The 21,153-nt window shown below is 56.9% G+C and overlaps 1 protein-coding gene across 1 annotated transcript; it reads right to left on the bottom strand.

Annotated features, from left to right (window-relative positions):
- Positions 1-255: 255 nt before the first annotated feature.
- EDN3 (endothelin 3) lies at positions 256-20,552 on the bottom strand. Its single transcript, XM_053671265.1, has 5 exons — positions 20,273-20,552; positions 19,350-19,620; positions 4,454-4,627; positions 3,366-3,446; positions 256-1,747 (listed from the first exon to the last, which is right to left on the bottom strand). The coding sequence occupies exons 1-5, from the start codon at positions 20,322-20,324 to the stop codon at positions 1,711-1,713; spliced, it is 615 nt and encodes a 204-aa protein (XP_053527240.1). The 5' UTR covers positions 20,325-20,552; the 3' UTR covers positions 256-1,710.
- Between the last annotated feature and the right edge of the window lie 601 nt (positions 20,553-21,153).

Raw genomic sequence — 21,153 nt, 5'->3', positions numbered from 1 at the left:
GAAGAGGAAGTTCTGTTCCTGGAGGTGAGCAGAATGGCGCCAGGAGCAGCGGCCCACTCTCCCCACAGTTACTTACCTCCTTGTCCCGACGGCCTTGAAGGCCCTGTCTCCCTCGGATGGTCCCCGAATCCCTCTCCTTCCTTAAGTCGAGCCTAGCTCCAAAATGGACTCTGATAGAGCCTGCTTCCTCAACAGTGACACCCTTTGCCCTCTCCAGGAAAAGTCAATGCATAACCAGCGAGAAAGACCACAAAGCAGAGCAAACGCTGAGCTTTTTTATTATGTGCGTGGCAGTATTTTGTGAGTATCGGCACAATGCACGGGTTTCTCGCACCAAGTGTGTTGCCACCAAGCCAGACAATGAGTATGTGCCTTACAAAAGTCATTTGAACTCTAAGGAATATGAGCTTGGATTCGGAGCACGGTTTAAACTCTCTCTACCTAGTGCAGCTGGACTGGTTAGCAGAGCCTCGCAAAGCCGCCGGAGTAGAGAACAGTTGCACAATAAATAATGGCCCCTCTAAACGCTACAGGAGCCGGGCAGCCAGCCGGTCCCTCCGGTTTCGGGGTTGGTTCGGGACACTCGAGTTGGTACCTGCAGTCACTGAGGAGGAACTCAGAGAACAGAACACCCGGTCATGGCCAGAGCCCTGCCATTCGCCACCTTAAATTTCCCCCTGCCATGACCTCCGCACAGCCCCAAAGCCGGTCCTCACGTCTGCTGTGGTGGAGGCAGGTGGCCTGTCCCCCACGGTGACCTCACACCCACATCCCGGACTCGGACGTGGTCAAGGCTGGCAAGGTGCAACCACCTGCGATGGGAACCCGGGGCTCGGCAGGGGTCGCGGTCCCCGGTGGTCGCTCCCAATTACCCAGATAAATAGAAATTTACATAATTTACAAAGAGTTTGCGTTTGCGGCGTATCGTTCGTGAAAACAGATCCAGGCTGGCCTTCAGCTGGGGCTGCCTGTCCCGAGGCTGCCTGCCAACGGGCCGTGGTGGGCGGCGTTGGTCGGCTCAAGTTCAAACCCCATCTCTACTCGTGCTCTCTGTTCTCACAAACGTGAAGGTTTTGCTTTCCTTTTCCTTCTTGCTTTTTTTTTCCCCCTTTGAGATACATTCTTTTGGTGGGTACCAAACACAGCTGAACACTTCTGTCTAAATCCTAGAAGCCTCCAACTCACGATGTCCCCCACAACCGCCGGCTGCCTGGCCCCAGCACTGCCGCCTGCCCTCCTCTACGCCAGGGCCCGAGCGGCAGCTACGGCAGGGCCACGTGTTTATGGCTGCGGGGCTCGCTTGGAGTTCGCAGCCTCTCCAAGAAGAGGCGAGTCCAAAGCCGGCAAGTAGCTTTCCCAAAGTGCCGTACCTCTCCTAGACCAGCCTCCTGCCTGAAAGCCAAGCCAAGGGGGTCAGGCCCCAGGGCACATCTGGGGTCACTGTCCCCGTTAGGGAACCTTGGGCCATCGGGATGGGGCATTCTTGGGGCGGGGGTGTGTTGTTAGGTGAGGACCCTGGGGGTAGGGTTCCTCCCCCAGGCAGAACTCATCCTTTGTCCTCCGAGAGGTGGACACGTGAGGAGCAGGACCAAGAGCAGAGGCCTTCTTGGGCAGGGCGGCAGGCCTGTTCTCCCAGAAGCCCCCAGGCGGTGGGCGGAGTGGCAGACGGAGGCGGGGTCCCCTTCTGGGCCAGCCTTCGGTGGTGGAGGTCTAGAGGTGACTCGAGCTGTCTGTCCCGGATTTCAACCTACCTTGGAGAGAGGGGCGGAAGAAAGACCGAGAGCGTTACAGAAGAGCTCCTTACTGGCTGAAAAAGGCACCTCCTCCCCGCCCCACGCCTAGTCCCTTCTGCATGTCCAACCAAACCCCCTCGCTAAGGCTTCTCTGAAATTTCCACGCCTGCCGTGCACCTGGGAGGGTGTGAAGGTAAAATCAGCAGGGGCAGCTGCCAGGAGCTCTCTGATTATCAGGAGCTGGGATGGTGGCAGCTTCCACTCTGACAGCTCGGATCTGGGGACCACTAACCCTGAGTCTCACAGGTAGGTAGGGGCCATGGCTGATAAGGAAAGACTGCCCGAGTACGGCTTCTCACAGGGGCTCCCCAGGTCCCAGGGGGAACCCTGCGCCCCCATCCTCATCGTCTAAACGTTCGGCAGAACAACAGCAAAATAGCAAAGGCAAGGCCCTCTATGCCCCTGTCCTCCTTTATTACCCACACATTCCGACCCCAGGGCCTTTGCACTTCCCGTTCCCCTGCCCGAACTTCCCTTTCTTTCCTCATCCCTCTGGCTCACCCCCCTCTTCCTTCAGGTCTTCACGCTCATGCCCCTGTCCTCCCAGCCCCCACACATTCCATCCCCGGCCTACTTCCCACACCACTCAAGCTCCACGAAGGCAGAATCTTTGCCTCCTTCTCTGCTGTGCCCCCCGCCATCAAGGACAGTGCCCGGTGTGCCGCAGGTACTGACCCAACGCATGAGGCAATGAATAACTGATGTGATGGATGGATGGTTTTAATCCTGTCCCCCCCCCAGCTGAGGGGGAGTTTGGGTGTGGGGTGAGGAAGAGAGAAGGAGGAAAAGGAATAAAGGGGCCAAGAGGGGACCAGCTGGGGCCTGACTCATGCTCCCCAGGGACCTTTCTCGGCCACCTGGGCCCGCCTCCTCCCTCTCCATTTTTATTATAGATGCCGACAGATCCCTCTCCAGACGACTAGGAGCGATCTGCCACCAATCTGGGAAGCCTTCGGGATGCTGAGTATGATTTAATCTCCCCTTGATCAGCCCCTGGGGGAACCGGGGCCACCACCTCCAGGCTTATCCTTATGAACATAAATTACCACCCCATGGCGGCTGTGTAGGCGGGCCATTAACAATGAATCCTGATTGACAGAATGACAAATACATCCAGTGTGGCTGCGGGAAACCCTGGGGACCTCATTCAAAAAAGACAAACAGGTAAAAAAAAATAACAAAACGAATTCGGGGGGCCGCTGGACTTCACCTCTGTCCAGAGACAGCGGCCGGAAAGGAATGAATGTCTGGTGTTTTTTTCTGCAGTAACGACCGATCATCACTGGAGTCCTGCCCGCGGGGGCTCCGAGCAGCAGTGGCCAGCTTGTCTCTTCCTGGCCCGGGGGGCCCAGGGCTGGACACCAGTGTGCTAACGCCCCAGGGCCTCAGCCTCTAAGGTCCAGGGCGGCCTGCTCTGTTCCCAGAGGCCACTAACCAGAGGCACCCCTGCCCTCCTGGTGGCCCTCCCTGTGGCCCTCCCTGCACAGTGGGGTTCCCCCTGGCCGCCTCTCAGGCCAGAGGCCACCACACATACGCCGCCCGAGCATGAGACTTCCCAGAACACAGCCTCACCTCCTCGCACGCGGGCCTCTGCCCGGCCCTCGGACTGGCACCGCCCCTTCCAGGTCCCGTGTTTCTGCAGCCCCCGAGCTCCTGCGGGGACAGACAGGGTTCAAGGACGCAACCTGCACTTCCTGGAGGCTGGTTTCCCGGCGTCAGCGATGACTTCCTCTTCCCCAGCAGCGTGGACTCCCACGGCACATCCCGCCCCACCCTGGGTGGGTTTCTGCTCGCTCCTGAATATTCGTGAGACGTGAAGGAGCCCAGATGAAAACTGCAGGGGGCACGGGGGTCTCCCGACAGCGCATCTGACCCCCGGGGCCCCCACCGCACAGCGTGCTCACCTTCCTCGCGATTCCTGTGTGTGGGCAGCACCTACAGACCCCATCCCGCCACCGCTGCCTGGAAGGGGTTTCCATCCACCTGCCGGTTGGTGAGCTTGGCGCAAAGTGAAACCCACTTCAGTGGAAACCAACTTCGTCTGCCTTCCTGCACCGGCCACTACCGGCCAAACCTGGACCGCTCACCGGTTCGAGTCCACACAGTGCCTCACACACTCCCCACCAGCGACTACAACGAACGGCAGGGTGTCAGCCTCGGGGGCTCTGGGGCCACAGTGAGACGATTGGGTGACACAGGCGAACGGACACTGTGGGCCCCTCAGACGGGAGTGGCCCCCACTCTGTGCCGGCCCACCCCGGCCAGGGGGGAATGTGAGGTCTGTGAGACCAGATGGCCCCATTTGCCATTTTTGAAGATGCTAAAAATATGCATTTGGGACAGGGAAGAGTGGTAACCGTTCAATTTGTAAAGGCAACTCATTGAGCTTTTGGCACCGTACAGCCCAGAAGGAATATGTCTAGAGACCAGGCATGGCCACGGCCGTGTTGTGGGCTCTGCTCTGCAAGGGGAAGGGGGCACCCTCCGAGAGCTGAGAGCCCCCCTCCCCTCTGCTCTGGGTCCCCTGTCTTCCCCAGACTCAGGAGCACCAGGATCAGGCACAGCCACCCGCTGCACCACACCGCCTCCCAGACACTCCCAGTCTTGTCTGCCCCAGGACAGCTGACACCCGGATGTGACAACCCAGACAGGGGTCATACCTGCTGATGGCCAGGGTCTGGGTGCAGAAGTGCGTGCAGGCCAGGTCGTGGCTCGCTGCACAAGCGCAGCGCTGTGTCCACTCCGAGGGCCGTGGGCTCCGTGGAAATGGCCATGCGGACCTCCTGCTGCGGACCCTTCCTCTGTAGCCGGACAGTCCATAGGGCACAGTTTGTCTGCGAGGCACAAAGCAGCGTCAGGACCGCAGCTGGACAGGCACACAGGCGTGAGCCCTGAGGGCAGCGATGTGCCACCCCCAGGAAGTGTGCTGGGGCCACGGCGGTGGAAGGGAGAGAGGACCTGGCAGAACTAGGAGCTAGGGCAGGCAGTGTCTGCTCCCTCCCAGCAGCCAGGCTCCCGGGGGACCTGGGAGGAGGGGGACGGCATCATTCAGAACAATCAACGTGTCCATCATTTTTTATGCCCAGGTGCACCCAAGCCGTCACTGTCCCGAACAGGGAGAAAAGCATACGCTTAACTCACCAGTGTTACTACACAGAATCCGGGGGATAAATCACTAATGAGTCGAGGAAACTTATGTGGCTAAAAGTCACTTCTCCAGTAAGTCTCGGTTTTCCTGCCAGGCCCCAAGTTAACCACCTAGGTTTCGGGGAGCCCCATGGAGCATCACCAAGTCACCCACCTCAAAGGGGGTTCCAGTAGCCTCTCTACATGGTCGAAATAAAATCCATGAATTTATTTTAATCTGAAACACACAGCATGGGGCCTCGTTGGGGTGGTGAGGGAGAAGCGGGGGGTGGCCCGGTGCCTGGATGGAACTCCCTCCCTGCTGGGCTGGAGCCGAGTCGTGTCCCCGAGTATCAACTCAATATGTCACCAGACTGGGGGCATTCCCCTGAGGGAAGGTGGGCCCGGTGTGCAGCCCTCGGGGCTCCCCAACTGGCAAAGCCAGCGGGGTCCAGTCCTGTTCTGCACGTCACCTTTGCTAAAGACGCCACTTTCCCTCAGGAGTGGGGGTGGGTGGGGTAGGCGAACAATGCAGACACTGTGGTGAAGCAAGGCTTGGCCGAGGGTAAATTCTCCCAGTCCTGGGGCTGCATTCAATCTCCAAGTGTTGACGTGAAGCCCAGGCCCCCATCTCTTGGCGAAAACCACACACGAGGAACAATAAGGCTCCCCTTCTCCCATCAACAGCGAGACCTGCCGCTCCGGAACTGCTGTCAGCCGACCTTGCGTTTCTGTGCAGGGGACCCCTCAGCCTCAGCGAAAAATGGAAAATCGAAGGGTCTGAAGTAAGGAACCGAAGCCACGAGGTATCTGTTCATGGAGATGTGCTAAGCGACTTACCAGAAGCGCGGTGCAAAGATCTAGCATGCAAATGAGACTTCGTGATTTTCCAGGAATGTTTACAGAGGGGGAGGGCCCCTTCCTTTCTCACAGGGCGGAGGCAGAGGACCCCGCTCTCCTGCAGCCCAGGGGTTGGACCTGTGCACTCTGCTGGCTGACCTGGGCCGTCCCTAAGGGAAGTTCCAGGTCCCAAGGAGCCCACCTCCCGCAGGCAGAAATTGACAGGCTATAATACAATCTGATAAACCCTTCGGTGAGACAGTTCTATCCTTGAGCTGAACAAATATGGCTTCAAAACACCTTGAAATCTTGAATGCTGAGGGTCCTCGGAGTTCCATGTGAAACATGGCAGCCCAAAGAGATTCAGCACATTTTCTTTCACCCTGTTCCATCTCACACCAAGGTTGTGGGAGCGGCTTATCTACTCCCATATGGATGCACCCGCAAGCTCCAGCTACCCCTCATCCTGCAAGCAGCCGCCCCTTGGCCACCCTGTAGGTCTCAGGATATGTCCCCAGGCCCCTGTACTGTCCCTGGGTGTCACTTCCCCTGGAAGTGGGCCTGGGGATGTCTGGGTAAGAGGTTTCCGGATCCTGAATACAGAGCCCAGTCCATAGCTTTCAGTCCCAGAGACTCCTTGCAGTGGGGTTGCAGCTATGGCCATAAGAGGGGTAGAGGCAGCCCTCTGGCCACAGGGCCCAGGGTGGGGGGATTTCTTGACCAGCTCTAGGGGTGGGTCACCAGCTCCTCTTTGTCTCTGCTGTGAACTCAGCACAAGGTTGGACAGACACCACTGACTGAGCAGCTGGTAGTTAATTGTGAGACAATATAGTCCAACAACTCTGGATCCTTTTCAACCTAAAAAGTTCAATGACCACAAAATTCTATCACAAAGAATTCCAACATTAGCCAAGCGTTCACTATATATAATGCATATATATGCTAGTGGGGTACGAAGGCAGGGAAAGGAAACGTTACCAGTCCGTACAGGCAGAAATGTGCAAGGTACACAGAGTGCAGAGAAGGGTTATCTGGTAATTCCATCGTTATGTTGTAAAGCAGTTACATAACGGTGACTCCGCCCTCTCCACAGCTTCCTGATCCTCAGAAGGGCTGTCAGACAGATTGGATGGGACAGGGCACTGCCCAGAAAATCCTGACCAAGAGTCAGCAGTAAGGTGATGTTGGCTACTCTTGTTCCAGTCAGTTGTATCAGGCAGAAAAATCTCTTCTACCGGGCCTGCATTTGAGATGTGTGACTAAGCAATAAAGAGGAGTGAGAGTCATAAAGACTTGGAGTGCCATTTGGCTCAGCCATGCCATTCTTTGCCATGCTCCCTTTCGGCTGGTCCATCATTGCACATGGCCTGTCTAATAAGCACTCGTAGTTCATCTGTGGGGGGCGCCCTTTGATGACTGGTGCTTTTTGAATGGTGACTTGGAAAGACTTAATGGTAGAACCATCAAAAGTCAGAGAAATCAGCCAAGAACCTTTGCCTAGCACACTCTTGGCTCAATTATTGTAGCCTATGGGGTTCAGAGAACACAATCCCTAATCACGGCAGGCAGCTTCTCCCCCTATTCATGTTTCAGTTTTAACTCAGAGCTCCCCATAAAAGACAAGCAAAGGAGATCGATCCAGATGCTCTTAGACCAAACAAAACACCCCTCCAGCATACCTGCAAACGTAATGTCTAGTGTTGTGTCTCTGCCTGATAAATTGTCCCTTGACGTACATAGTCAGAACATTCATTATTTGCTTGGTGACAGTGATGTCAGGGCCTTATTTATCACTCCTTATTTGCCACTTTCCCCCAAATGTCACATATAAACGTTATTAAACATTAACCTTCCAAATCTCCCATAGTCATTCTTCATCTGTAGCATTATACTGGAAGCATGTTATTTCTCTCTACAAGAAGTTTTGAAATAAGGAAAGGTGACTTCTTCTTCTTCTTTTTTAAGATTCTGATTTTAAATTCAGTGTTGCCTTTTCATAAATGAATTAACGATCTCCATCTTTCTGATCAGGAAACCTGCTTCCACACTGGAACTTTTTAAAAGCGAGGCACAGACATTCACAAAGGTAGGAAAAGGAGCTTCGCTGGTCAAATTCTAAAATCTCGGGAAAATTTATCAAACTGTCACTTCCTCAAAAAACCAATTTCTCTGTTACACACACACACACACACACACACACACACACTGAATAGCACTCAACAAATGCCTGCTGAGTGTGCTGTGATGAGTAAGCACTGGGCTAGACCCTGAGTGAACACATCCTTGAACAAGACGGACCAGTGGCCTTGGAGACACACAGTTTTAGTTCGGTACAAAGGCCAGCCAGTTGGCGTCTTGCGGGTTTCATTCAATCAGCAGATGGGGTTTATCATCTGAAAACTTCACAGAAACACTCTGACTTCCAGCCTCCCTCGAATAACTTGAAGTTATGCTAACGCCACCCCGCACTCCAACACTCAGCAACCATCTGGCACTCACGAAGTCGCTGCTCATTACCACTCCATTTCACCCAAGTCCCCACCACTCCCGGTAGTTCTACACCTGTCCTTTTCTGCTCAATATTCTTACCTGTCTGGTCCTTCACAGGCACCTGAGTTTACCATCCCTGGTCTAGTGGCTTGTCCCATATGGTGACACCAGACAAGTCATATGACACAGTGACAAAATTAGCTCTTGGTGCTATTTTCTACTTTCCTTTCCTTCCCACTTTCAAAAGCCCAAGTGCTGACTCAGCATCTCTCCAACCAACAGAACATCCCCACATCAGAATGTCAACCTGGCCATCTACTTCCTTCAGTCTCAAATGGGACACAAGGCTAGTGCTTCCTTTGGACCCAGAGAACATGCTGGATGGAAGGCAGGACTCTGCTGACCAGCCCTGGGGCCCGTTTCCCAAGGGCAGACAGGCAGGAGCAGCCCCAGCTGTCAGGCACCATCGTCATCAGTCACCACCTCCCAACATCCCCCAGGGTCACAACTTCCAGACCCCAGAGCACTTCCTAACTAGGGCTCGCTCTCAGACTTTAAGAATTCCTTCCTTGGCAGGCACCACTCACCTGCTCTTTGAGCTTAGCAACACCTTCTTGGGCTAGGGCGTGTAGATCACCTTCGGGGACTACCTTTGTAACCTTAACCAGAAAGAACAGCTAGCTAAGAATTTTGGTCTGAAGCAAGGCAAGACGGAGTCACTATCAGAAGGGGCTGAATTCAGCAGCCCACAAAAGCACCCATTCACTTCCACCCAAATCTAGGGGGCCTGCTGTGCACAAAGGCAAGGAAATAAGGGCCAAACAGCTCGCAGATAGAAGTTCCCTCTCAAACCACTTAAAAGCCCGCACTTCGCTAGCGTTCAACTGTGGAGTCAACTTTGGCCATTTTTGTCTCTGGAAATCCAGTCTCTTCTCTTTGCTGTTGGGAATCACCCCTCCATCCTGCGTGAGGTCTTGGCGAGGCTGTCTGTCAATCAACGTGCAGAGAATTCCCCTGCCTGGGGACTCATCCAGTGACCCAAGCTGGGCAATTGGACCCTGTCTCTCCCAAGACAAGTGAGTAGAAAGCAACTGAAGGTCAGAAAGTGCTCAGATCTGCTCTGTGCCAGGTGGCACCATCCTGCCTGTCTGCTCAGCTGCACCCCCGGGCCCCTGGGCTCATGCACCTCTCCTTTCTGAGCCTGGGGCCGCTTCCCCACCTGTCTGAAGGTAGCCCTGCGTCTTTCCAATAGCTCCTTTCATGCTGTGTTAGCTGCACTAGGTTTTTCTGTTGCTTGTGACCAGTGAGCTCCAGCCAATCTGGACCTCCCTTTCCTGATGACGCAACCAGCATCCCTTGAGTTTCATAGAAAAACCCAGAGCCTCCCCAGCTGCTGGGGACGAGGAGAGACTTCCTGCACTGCAGCCGCACAGGAGAGAGACTGCACTCAAAGTCAGAACAAACCCCGGCAAACAGCCGGCTGCAGCCCTGTCCTCCCCAGCGGTGCCCACCGGGAAATGTTTGGTTTGGACTGCACCGCCCGTCACGCAGGTGGGAGCAAGCGCCCCACTCCAAGGCCCAGAGCCCGGCCCCCGGCCCTCAGTTGACCGCTCAGAAGTCTCATCCTCCAGCGAAGTGATTCTTCGGCCACTCATCAAAGGCTGCGGAAGCCTGCTAGGGGCCAGGCCTCGTGCCAGACAGCCACGGGGTGCCCTTTCAACCCCCGGGAAAGAAAGCAGGCCAGGAAACGCAGCTCCTCAGTGACCTTGCTAGGCAAGCAGAAAACACACACACACACCTTCTGGTTCTAAAGAGTATTACCCAAATGTTCTGCTCACAAGCAACACAGCGAAACCCGGCAATCTGTAGCTTTACTTCCTCTGCAGAAAGTGCTAGCGTCTTTAGGTTGGGAGACCCCAAAGCAGATGGCCCGTCCAACTCCCAGTCACATGGAAAGTCCTCCTCTCATAGCCCAGGAAATCAAAAGCATGAGCAATGCACTGTGGGTTAGTGGTTAACTTTTTTAAGGATCTGCTCCCCCGCCCCCACCAAAACCCCAACTTTTGGGTTTATCCTGCACTTAGCATTTTAGGGATTTGACCAGAATCATATCCGTGTTCAAAGAGAGTTGAGCACTGACGCTCGCCAATCAGACCCAAGAACAGTTCTGCACCTGTAGCACAGGGCAGCTCCCTTCTTGTCCCTTGGGTGGACACAGCTGGGCTCTGTCCACCCAGTGTCACTGACTTCCTGCATTGTTCACCTCTGCGCCGGGGCAGCCGATGCGGTGCCTGACTCAGAGTGGGTGCTCTGTGATACCGCAATGCCTCAACAGTAGGTCTCTGCAGGAGGCAAGAAGGAAGTTAAGGAAGGAAGGAAAAAAGGAAAGGAGAAAGGAGGGAGGGAGAGAGGGAGGGAGGGAGGGAGGGAGGGAGGAAGGAAGGAAGGAAGGAAGGAAGGAAGGAAGGAAGGAAGGAAGGAAGGAAGGAAGGAAGGAAGGAAGACGGTCTGAGTCAGCCTGACTTCCAGGCCACACCTGCTTTCCCAAGTGCATAGAATCCTTCACTCGTTTTGTGAAGCCCCGCTGTTGCTGCCCTGGACTGGCCCACCTGCCAGGGTTTTCCTGGAGAGGATACGGCCTCTAGATTACGTGCAGTGAAAGAACTGTGTCTCACTAAGGATCCTTGTGGGCCACACGGACACCGGGACAGAGAAGCCTGTTGGCGCGGGTAAGGGAGGCATTGAAGGTGAAACCCGAGGCCGCCAAGGCTGGCAGAGCCAGGTTCCTGGCCCACATCAAAGAGGAGCTCCTGGGAGTCCGGGGTAAGTGTCTGCCCCCTGGGCTGGACAAATGGAAGGGCCCGGCCTCTGGAAAGGTCTGTCCAGCTGCAGAGCCTCAGACGCACCTCCAGCCGTGGGTTGGACACCCCTGGCCCTAGCCCTTCTTGCCAGCCATGAAGCCACAACCAAAACGTGGGGTCTCTGTGCCCCTCAAGGTAAGAGGTGCAACTGTATGTAGAAAGCTTCCGTGTCCTGTTACCATATAACTGAGCTGAAAAATAACCCCAGAGCCACAGACTGCTTCCGCCCATCGGCGCGCTGGGACACCCGGTCCTTCCCACGCACGGTACATGCACACTGAGTGGTATTTAGCAGAAGAGGGGAGGTCAAAGGAGACAAGAACAATGGAACAATCCTTCTGTATTTGTTGTGTGGTGTGAGATTTTGAGGAGTAATAGCTCATTAAAAAAATCAGAGCAACAAACAGCTTATATACGTGCAGGATGACACCGTCCACCGAACCCCCCCTGTTTGCTGGCCTTCCCCACCGCCTCCCTGCTGCTCCAACCCCAATGTGTCCCCCTGAGTCAGGCTAGAGTTTCTCTCCCCAACTCGCTGTGACCCTGACGAATTCCAGGTCAGATGTCTGTCTGGCACAGCCTCATTATAACTTGATGCAAAGCCGCAGACAGATGGGGCCCGAAATAGTTCCCAGGCGTGGAAACCAAAGGGGTAAAAGAGGGAGCAGGTATCGTCGTTGAGATGGGTGGGGGGTGGGTACTTGGAGAGGGATTTTTTTTTGTACAAATGCATAAACTGACAGGCATCCCTTTAAATAGAACACAAGAAATGAGAGGAGATACCCTCGCTAATTTCCAGAATATTCCGCCCCAAGGGTAGAAAGTCCTTCTGAACTCGCACTCCCAGGCAACAGTAACACAGACCGCTGTCTTTCCTCCCCGTCCAATCGTTGGTGGCCTGTGTCCTGCGATGGACTGGGAGCTGCGGTCCATGGATCGCCTACCTATGGACGAGGAGACTCAAGCCCCTCTGGGGACACAGGCTTTATCCCCAAACGAGACCCCAAGGAAGGTTTAAGGGGAGGCGGGTAAGGAAGTCCAGCAAGCACAGGTGTGACCCTGCCTCTCAAATGTTGCTATTTTGTCGATTACGAAATTTTTGCACTAATTTTGATTTTTTTAAAAAACAATGCAGTAACTTGCATTTATCTTTGCCGCTGACTTTTTGGCGTCTCCCTCCAGTTTGCTCCTGAGGGAGGGCGTCTCTCACCTCACCCTGTTCCCTATCCCGTCGGAAACCAGTGGAAAGCAGTTAAGGAAACCCAGAACAGACACGTCCACCGCTGCCTTCCCGCCGACTCGCTTCCGACCTTCGGCAAAGCTGTGTACGCTCCCGGAGTCGTGGGCGAAACTGTCCATCGTGGGCCACTTGAGCCATTGCTGGGAAAGAACTTCGAGCCGCGGAGCCCCCCCGACTGCACCAGCCCCCAAGCCTCTCTCAAGAAATGAATCTGTTTCTGTTTTTGAAATTACCGGACCAGGGCACAGGGCCCCCAGCCGCCCTGGTCTAGAGTTACTGCTCTGTGAGACCTGCTGCGGCGGCCCTGAGGCCTTGGAAATTCGGACAAGTTGGTTCCCCAAGCGTTTTTGGTTCCTAAGACCCCGAGGAGAGGCCTTTGAGAAAGCCAGCCGCACGTGGTGTCCTGCTTGTGGGGTCTTGGGGGAGTCCCGGCAGCTGGGCGGGAGCCGGCAGCACCCCGCACTGTGCCCGGACAAGCCGCCCACCCACACCGTGGCCGTCTGGGTTTACTTTCTAAGTAAAATTGGCTCCTATGCCACCCAGTGAGAAAAGTGTGCACGTGTATGTGTGTCCCACTTCAGGAACTCTCTGTTTCCATCCCAGACATGACACAGGCCAGCAGCCCATCTCCTCATAGGAAGCAGCCCCCTGCGCTGGAAGGCTGAGCGGTGGTTTCCTGGGGCTTCCCGGGGGTAGGAAGGGGCCCGTGTCCGGGTGCCATCGGACGCACTGGGAAGCGCCGAGAGGCTGCGTGTCCAGCCCAGGACGCAGAGAAGCCCTGCGAGTCTGGCGTGGGGCCCCCTAAGGAAACACCATTTGAGCCCCCCCACCCCCCCCACTGGCAACGCCCTCCTCGCCCCGTTTTAAATTCCTGCAGGCATAAACCTCACCGGGGGTGTCAGAGCATTTTCTGTGTCTCCAGATTGAAGCCAAGTTCGGAGCTGAAATGCCCCTTTCGTCTAGCACAAATCCAAATTCCCGCTCCGGCATCACACAGTCAGGACCACCCGGTACCAAGTTTTCTGGCTACAAATTAAACAGCCCCCAGGCTCGGGTCGGATGAGCTGCTTCTCACCTAAGCTTGGCTTTGACCTGGGTATCCCGCACCTCCTCAGAGCCCCCTGGGCAGAAAAGGGGGCTTTCGGTTTGAGTGACCCCAACAGAAAGTCACCCTGTGGGAAAGGACCTCGGCAACAAACTCTGAAATTTAGCCCGAAGGCCCTCAGTTTTAAAAACACGCTGTGGAGTGTTCTAAGAGATACACTACTCAAACTCAAAATAAGGATCTAAACCCGTAAACTCGATTCCCAAGGAGGAGCTAGAAATGGAGGAATGGGAAGAAAAAAAAAACCTCATAAAATAAAGCCATCAACTTTCAGGCCCTGAGTTTAAGGTCATTGTCAGTCTGGCTGGCATCATCTTCTCCCACGTGCCCTTATTTATTTACTGTTTTTCATGAACAGATGTCCATAGTATTTCCTGGGGCTGCTTCCTGGTGACCCACACTTCAGGTCCTGGGCAGTGCTGGGTGACACTGGAAATGAAGAGCCCCAGGGCGCCATGGGGTCCTCAGTCTGCCAATCAGAAGACATGATACTTACTCCACGGGGCTGGCGGGCTATGACCATAACAATGCACACAGACCCCTTGCCGAGATGTCATCATGAGAGTTTAACAAAGAAGTTCTGAACTGATCGTTCAAATTATCCTGAAATGCCAGGCCCTAACCCCTGTCCCCTTCTCCCCCTGCCTCACTTCCCCATTAGCAGAGGGAGCCCAGGCCAGTGGCTTCAGGGGACACCAGGTCCCTTTCCCCAAACATTGCCGTGTGTCCCCAGGTGAGCAGGAAGCAATGAGAAAACCAGGAAGGAGGGACCCACGGGGTGGGACCGAACCGGGGCGAGCCCGGGGGAGCAACCTTTGGCCGCCTGCATCCTTATCTAGCTGCTTATCAGCTGCAGCCGCAGGCACGCCTTTCCCAGGGTCTGCAACCCCTACACAGCTGGGAGGCTAACAGACCGCCCACCGAGCCCTCCGGGAGCTGGCGGACACCGAGCTGGATGGTCCGCAGAGGCCGCTCTCAGCTGTCCTCGAGAAGGAGCTCTACTGCCCGGCGGCCTGTGACCCCAGAGTGGGACACAGGGCACAGGCTGCCTTTAGGGCCACGTCTTTGAGGGACTGAGTGCCCTGAGTGTGTCCCAGGTGCTTACTCATGTCCTCTTCATACACCTTTACTCATAGGCCAACACCACCGCCCTCACCATAGGCACTGCCGTGATTCTCACGGTGGCCGGAAACACTGTCCCTCTGCTGCAACAGCTGCATCTCCAACCACAGCACCCCCAGTCCCGGCTCATGGGTCCGGTGACTGTTACCGGGGTCACAGAGCAGGTAGACAGCAGGCCCGAGCACACGTGTCAGCGGGAGGCTGGGTTCCCCATCCCTGGCTGTCACATCCAGACGTCCTGCCTTTTGGAAAGTCTCTCCGTGGAAGCAAGCTGACGGCGCTTTTCCTAAACAGCGCGGCGACGAAGGCGAAACTGCTGAAGCGCTGCCTCTTTGCGGAGGCACATGTTTAAATGCTTTGTTCATTATCGCGCTGGTTATTTTTCCTCTGCCTCTCTGGGAAGGAAGCGACCCCAAAACAAATACCACTCCTGCTGGTCGGAGTCAGCACAGCATGCTTTGCAGTGGCCGAGGCTGCCACCTCGGTCCCCAGCCTAGAGTTGGACCCATGTCTGCACCTCACATGGGGCACAGAGGGAAGAACGTCACCCACCCCAGGCCACGTGGCGAATCAGGGCTCCTGGGTCTGCAGCCTTCCCTGAGTAGGGGTGTGGGCCCCTGCCACCCAGTCACGACTGCAAACACCCTGCATTGCTCTTTCATGAGCACATTCCTGCTTGTCGGCCCACGCTGCTCGGAGCTTTGAAACACACAGCCACTGCTACAACATCGCGGGGCCGCCCTCCCACGTCCCTGAAGGATTATCCATGGGCAGGTTCCCTCAGTCCTCGGGAACACAGCAGGGAGGAACACAGCAGGGCCCCTGCTGGGTGTCCTGCAGCCCCACCCACCACTTGACGGGCTGGCTCCACTATGCGGCCAGGGGCACGGTGGCAGCAACAGGGGGGCTGGCCCGCTGTGGGTGGGGTTCACTTTGTGTGTCCATTTGGCTGGGCCATGGTACCCAGACATTCGGTCGAACGACAGTCTAGATGTACCTGGAGAGGTATGGTGTAGATGTCATTAACATTTAAACCAGTAGACGCTGAGCAAAGCAGATTGCCCTCCGCGGTGTGGTGGGTCTCGTCTAGTCAGGTGAGGGCCTTGACAGAAAAGACCGAGGGGCTCTGAGGAGAAAGTGCTGTCTCCAGAACGCCTCTGGACTCGAACTTGCAACGTCAACTCCTCTCTGTGTGTTTATACAGACACGAGTACCGCGCCCCACACACACACACACAGAGACGCACAGGTCCTGTCGGTGCTGTCTCTCCGGGGGCCTGACTAACACAATCCCCCTACATCACGAGGCCGTTCTGTTTCACGAGACACACAGAGAACAGCCCACAGGTGTAAGAACTGAAGCACACGGACTGCTCGTTCCCTGCCTCCTCCTTGGTTCTTGGCAATTGCCGGTGGCCAGGAGGTGGCACGGGTGCGTCTCTGATTCGGGGTTCTGTTCCTGTTTGTGCTGGCAATGGCGGGCTGTCTGGGAGCAGGTCGAGGGGTGGGGGCGTTCCAGCACGGCCAAGGAACGTCACGAAAATCATTCCATCCCAAGGAAGAGCTGTGATCTTAGCCCCCTCCACAGGGACAAGGAGGGCAGAGGCCCAGGACACACTGAGTTCCTCCTTGGGGGCTACGGACCTTCCGGAGGGTACCATGGAAGTCACAGGCAACGTCACGGGGAAAACCCACACTGCCACCCCCATCTGCAGGGACCTGGGGGCCTGCACGGAACACCCCTGCCTCCAGAACAAGAAGCTCATTGGTGGGAGAGCCTCACACTGGAGACACGGTGACAGCAAAGCCTGGGAACCGTCACCACACGGCAGGACTTGGCCCGAGTCCTGCTGCCTGCTGCGTGTTGGCGGCAAGGGCTGACCGAGCTCAGGCTGGGAAGCATGTGAGTAAACACGGGAGACCCGGAGGACCTCTGCTCTTATACCCGCAGATCCTCTGGGGGGTAACTGGTCTCTCGTGCCTGAGCCCGACCTGCACCCGAGGCAGAACAGATCCCAGCAGACACCCCAGCCTTCCTCCTGTGGCTTTCAGGCCCTTAATCATAGAATGAAGGGCCGCACTAACAGAAAGCCTGTGGTTTTGTAAATGCCCTTCCAAAATAAAGCAGATGGTTGAGGCCATCTCCAGGCGACCAAGCGGGCGGGAGGAGGAAAAACACCAGCAGCTGAGCATCACCCCACGTTCAAGATTCTTGATTCAGCCGTGAGGATCAAGACCTGTTGGGTGCTCAGAGTGGCCAGCAGCAGGGACAGGGAGCAAATCACACCCTGGAGAAGTTTCGAGAGACCAGGAGGGTCTGATGAAGGGGAGAGGGCGACAGGCGAGAGAGAGGGAAACTCAGGAAGCGGGGCTGTGGCGGCGGCGGACAGACCCGGGAGACCTCGCTGTGCCCACTGCTGCCCCTTTAGTGCAAGTGAGCAATGTCTCAGACTCCTCCATCTCTCCAAAGGCCCACCTCCCTGTCCCCACGGCCACTGCACTCTTGTCCAAGGTGTTTCAGAGACAGCAGTTGGACCAGTCTACATTATCAACGGAGAGTTTTAGGAAGGAAGGAAAAAAGAAAGCAGGGAGGGAAGGGAGAAGAGGGGGGGAGACAGAAAGAAAAAAGACAGGAAGCGAAAGGAGACCCAGAAAAATCTTCCTTGTAAAAATTATTTTGCTTGTCTAACCTCAAAACCCTCAAGTCTGGCTATTGTCATGTTTGTTTCCCAACGAGCTCACGGGACTCCCAAACACCATATTTAATCCCTCCCTCCTCGTGTTTAAAACGAGCCAGGGTCCGGGAAGAGAGGAAGATGTAAATCAAGCTGTGAGGAAAAGTCAGCGAGTTGGCTGACCTGGAAAAAGTCAGAGATGCACGGCTCCGTCTCAGGCCATGCAAGGTGACTCAAGGTGGCAAGACAGGCGTCCAAGCAGATCGCGGGGCTTGGCCTACGCTCTCGGGTGTGTTTGCAGCCGTTGGTGTCCTAGCCAGTGGGGGCTCGGGGACAGGCAGAGGACCGAGGCAGTCTGCTCCCCTCTCGCTCACCTCTGCCCTAGGGCCGCACCCCTAACTCATTGGCTTCCTTCTCTCTCCTTCTAGATCGATCCACCGCTTAGGATCCCTGCCAAGGCAAGACTCAGCCCTGTAGCCGACCACCCCGAGTGCCGGGTTCTGTGAAGCTAATATGGTCAGATCACAAGGCCAGGAGGATAAGAATTACGACAGGTGTCAGGGCGACAGGGACCAGAGGAAAAGGTGACCCCCATCACTGCGGAGCACGGGAGGTGATAGATGGCACCCTTATCTAGGAGCCCGCCCAGACCTGGTGTCCCTGTATCCTCCCCATGAATGGGGAGGTAACCCAGAAGGCTGCCATCTTCCCTCCTGCGGACTGACTGTGTGTTGCAGCCCGATCATGCGCAGCCCGACAGACCAATTCTGCATCAGGACTGGCTACGAAACTTGTGTGGCCCAGGACGAAGTGCGAGGGTGCACCCTCCGGTTCAGGAGGTGTTGAGAATCTCAAGACAGAGACAACGAAGCATCCAACCGAGCGCAGGTGCGTCTGCGCCGGACCCTGTGCTGTGTCCAGGTTACGGGGGGAAGCTGCCCTGCCTGCCATGCTACAAGGGGTGACTTTTCAGACCTGTCCCAGAGGTCATTAGAGGTCTTGTCACCTGGTCTGGGGGACAGCGACACCTCGGTTTACCCTGCACGGCACTTCTCTCTCCAGGTGTCCGTGGAACAAGGTGGGACATGAGGCCACCGGTCGCCCACTGTGTGCTCAGGGACAGAGGGCACTGTGATGAACATGAATCAAGGTGGCTTTCAAAGCAGGGCAAAGCTGCCTATCCAGGCCCAGGGTTCCGGTTCACAAAGAACCCCTAGCAGGAGGCTAGGTGCCTCAGAAGATCCCAGAACAACCAGGGCACAAACTGTGGAGACGTGTGGTCTAAGCCCCAGATTTGCGAGATCGAAGGGCAGAGCTCAGAGGCCGGGGACCTGAGCGGGGTCAAGCCTTCTGTGCCGTGCACGAGGCTTCTGCAGAAGGGGGTCCTGATGGAGCCAGTGGCCTGGGGGCAGTGGCCCCTCCCACGCCAGAGCAGTGTCCTCGGCCTCAGGAGAATCTGACCTTACGGCAAGGCAAGCCCTGGACGGCGCAGGGAGCCCCGTCTCAGCCCTGAGAGAGCTCCAGGGGACAGCGCGGGAGGATGGGGGGCAGGGCAGGCTGTCTGTGAGGATGGGTGACTGTGACCCATCAGTTCTCCAGCCCTGACCCCTGGCACCCAGGGAATCTCACCCTGACAGGCCGGTTCCACCGGGCCCTGCCAAGCCCACTCCCAGTCCTGCCCCCTGCTCCCTGCTCCCTGGTGAGCAGGCTGCTGTCAAGGAATGTGAAACTCCTCGCAGCATGGCAGGGTCAGCAGGGGGGTTGGCTCCCTTAGCGCAGGGGCAGGAGAGAACTTTCGGGGCTTCCTCCTCCTCCTCCCCGGACTTCTCAGGTATCTAATCCCTCTGGCCGGCTCATTTCACTGGGAGGGAGGGCTTCTCTTCCACAGGATCAGAAACTCTGGGATTGGGTTTCTCCTGGGCCAGGTCCTCCAAAGGGACAGGGGCCACACCCTGACCCGCCGACGGGACCCAGGCTGGCAGGAGAGCCCGCAAGAGCTGAGCTATGAGCCAGGGCAGGTCCCCTGGGAGTGTGGATACCAGCCTGACACCGGAAGCCCCCGCCCTCTCGGGCTCATCCCCACGCCCAGGGCACTCACTCAGGGGTGTTGATCCAGATGATGTCCAGGTGGCAATAGTAGACACACTCCTTGTCCTTGTAGGTAAAACACGTGCAGCGTCTGGCTCGGCGATGCATGGGGCCCCCCCGGGCCTCCTGTTCCCCAGACCAACCTGGTTCCTGCTCCTGCCCAGGGTCACCGCGACTTGGATCCCACGCCGTGGTCATGGCCACGGTCTCCTCGATGTCCCCCTCCGATCTGGATGCAGGAGGGGCCTGGGGGATGCCAGTCCTGCCAGCAGGCACCAATCCTGAAGGAAGGAGGCAGACTGAGGGGTTTCCAAGCTCCTAACTGTGCCCAACCCTCACACCCACCATCCCCCAAGTCCTGGCAGAGGGAGGCCACCAAGCTTTCTGCAAAGTTTGCAAGCTAGTTGCGCTTTCTCGAGAGTCTCCAAGCTATGCTGAACGTCCTGAAAAGTTTGCAAAGCTGTGCGCCCAGTTTTTGAAAAGCTCACAAGCTCTGTGTGCATGGGTGGAATGTTTGCAAGCTGTTACAGTTAGAGAGATTTTCTCTCTCTGCAATGTCTGCAAGCTATTTGCACCCACTGGAAACATGCAAGCATTTTGCACACTTCTCCAAAACTCTCCAATCATTTTTGCACAGTTTTGAGGAGTCTGCAAACTTTTTGAAAAGTTCCCAACTTCATGAAAAACTGACCAAAGGTGCCCAGGCCACAGGTCTCCAGTCTGCGCATGGGCTCCTTGCAGGCTCCAGAGCCCCTGGGGTGGTCCTTGCACCCCGCTTCTGCTTCCACCTTCCCCCAGGCGCCTCCAGGGATGGTGAGCCCAACCAAGAGGCTGCGCCCCCGCAATGCACCCTTCCCCGCGCCCCCACCCCCGTCCCAGGGTCCTTTTGTGTGCGCTCGCGCCAGAAGAGGCGCCCCGCCCCGCCCCGCTTACCTGCGGCGGAGGTCACTGTGAATCCGAAAAGGAGCCACAGCCCCAGCTCCATGAACCCCTCTCAGGCGCGGGAGCACCAGGCCTGGAGGACACACTCCTGTGGCCCCGGAAGGGGTCTCGGGCGGGGGACAGCGGGCCTCGCCCTCCAGCTGTGGGGATTTGAGGCCGGCTGCTCGCTCACTGGGTCCCGGCTCCCGCCAGGAGTTGGCTGCGGCGGTCGCAAACTTCAGAGCGCGCTGCCCATCCCTCCGCCGGGCTGGCCGGCTTGTGGGCTCAGGCTTTTCTGGCTCCCGCACCACCCCCTCGCCTCCCCGCCCCCCCGGAGGGGCTGGAGCTGCCGCGCGGGGCCTTTGAACCCGGGGCGCACCGGGGGTCGCCTTCTAGGCGCGGGGGGAAGCCACCGGGAGCGCTACGGCCCGCAGCGCACCCAGCACAGCGAGGGGCGGGGGCGGCGCGCCTGGCGGGGTGCGGTGGGGTGGGGGCCGGGACAGCTGCCGAGAGGCCACGCGAACACACACACTCACACATAGACACACACACAGGCCCTCGGGCGCGCGCGCGCTCTCGCACTCACACCCCGCCCGCTGCTTTGCTGTCCCAGGACCTGCCGCCCCCGCCCGCAGAGCAATGGGAAAGATAAAAGGCTGCAGGGCCAGGCTGCTATCTTTCATCTCCTGGCCGAGGGAAAGGGACACTTCTCACTGTTCACCTAATGACACCTTACCCTTCCTTGCACAGGGCTTGCCTGCCAAGGCCCCAGCGCACTTTACTCCCCTGACTCAGGGCCCTGGCTGTCTCCCCGCCTCTCCCAGGAGCTCAGAGTGAGTGGGTGTGGGCACCAGGCCCAGAGCAAAGTCAACCAAGAAGCAGGGTTAGCGGTC

The sequence above is a fragment of the Artibeus jamaicensis genome, unplaced genomic scaffold, assembly GCF_021234435.1.
Source record: "Artibeus jamaicensis isolate MK-2021 breed Jamaican fruit bat unplaced genomic scaffold, CSHL_Jam_final contig_685, whole genome shotgun sequence".
NCBI classification, from domain to species: domain Eukaryota; kingdom Metazoa; phylum Chordata; class Mammalia; order Chiroptera; family Phyllostomidae; genus Artibeus; species Artibeus jamaicensis.
This window is presented reverse-complemented; position numbering and strand designations above follow the sequence as displayed.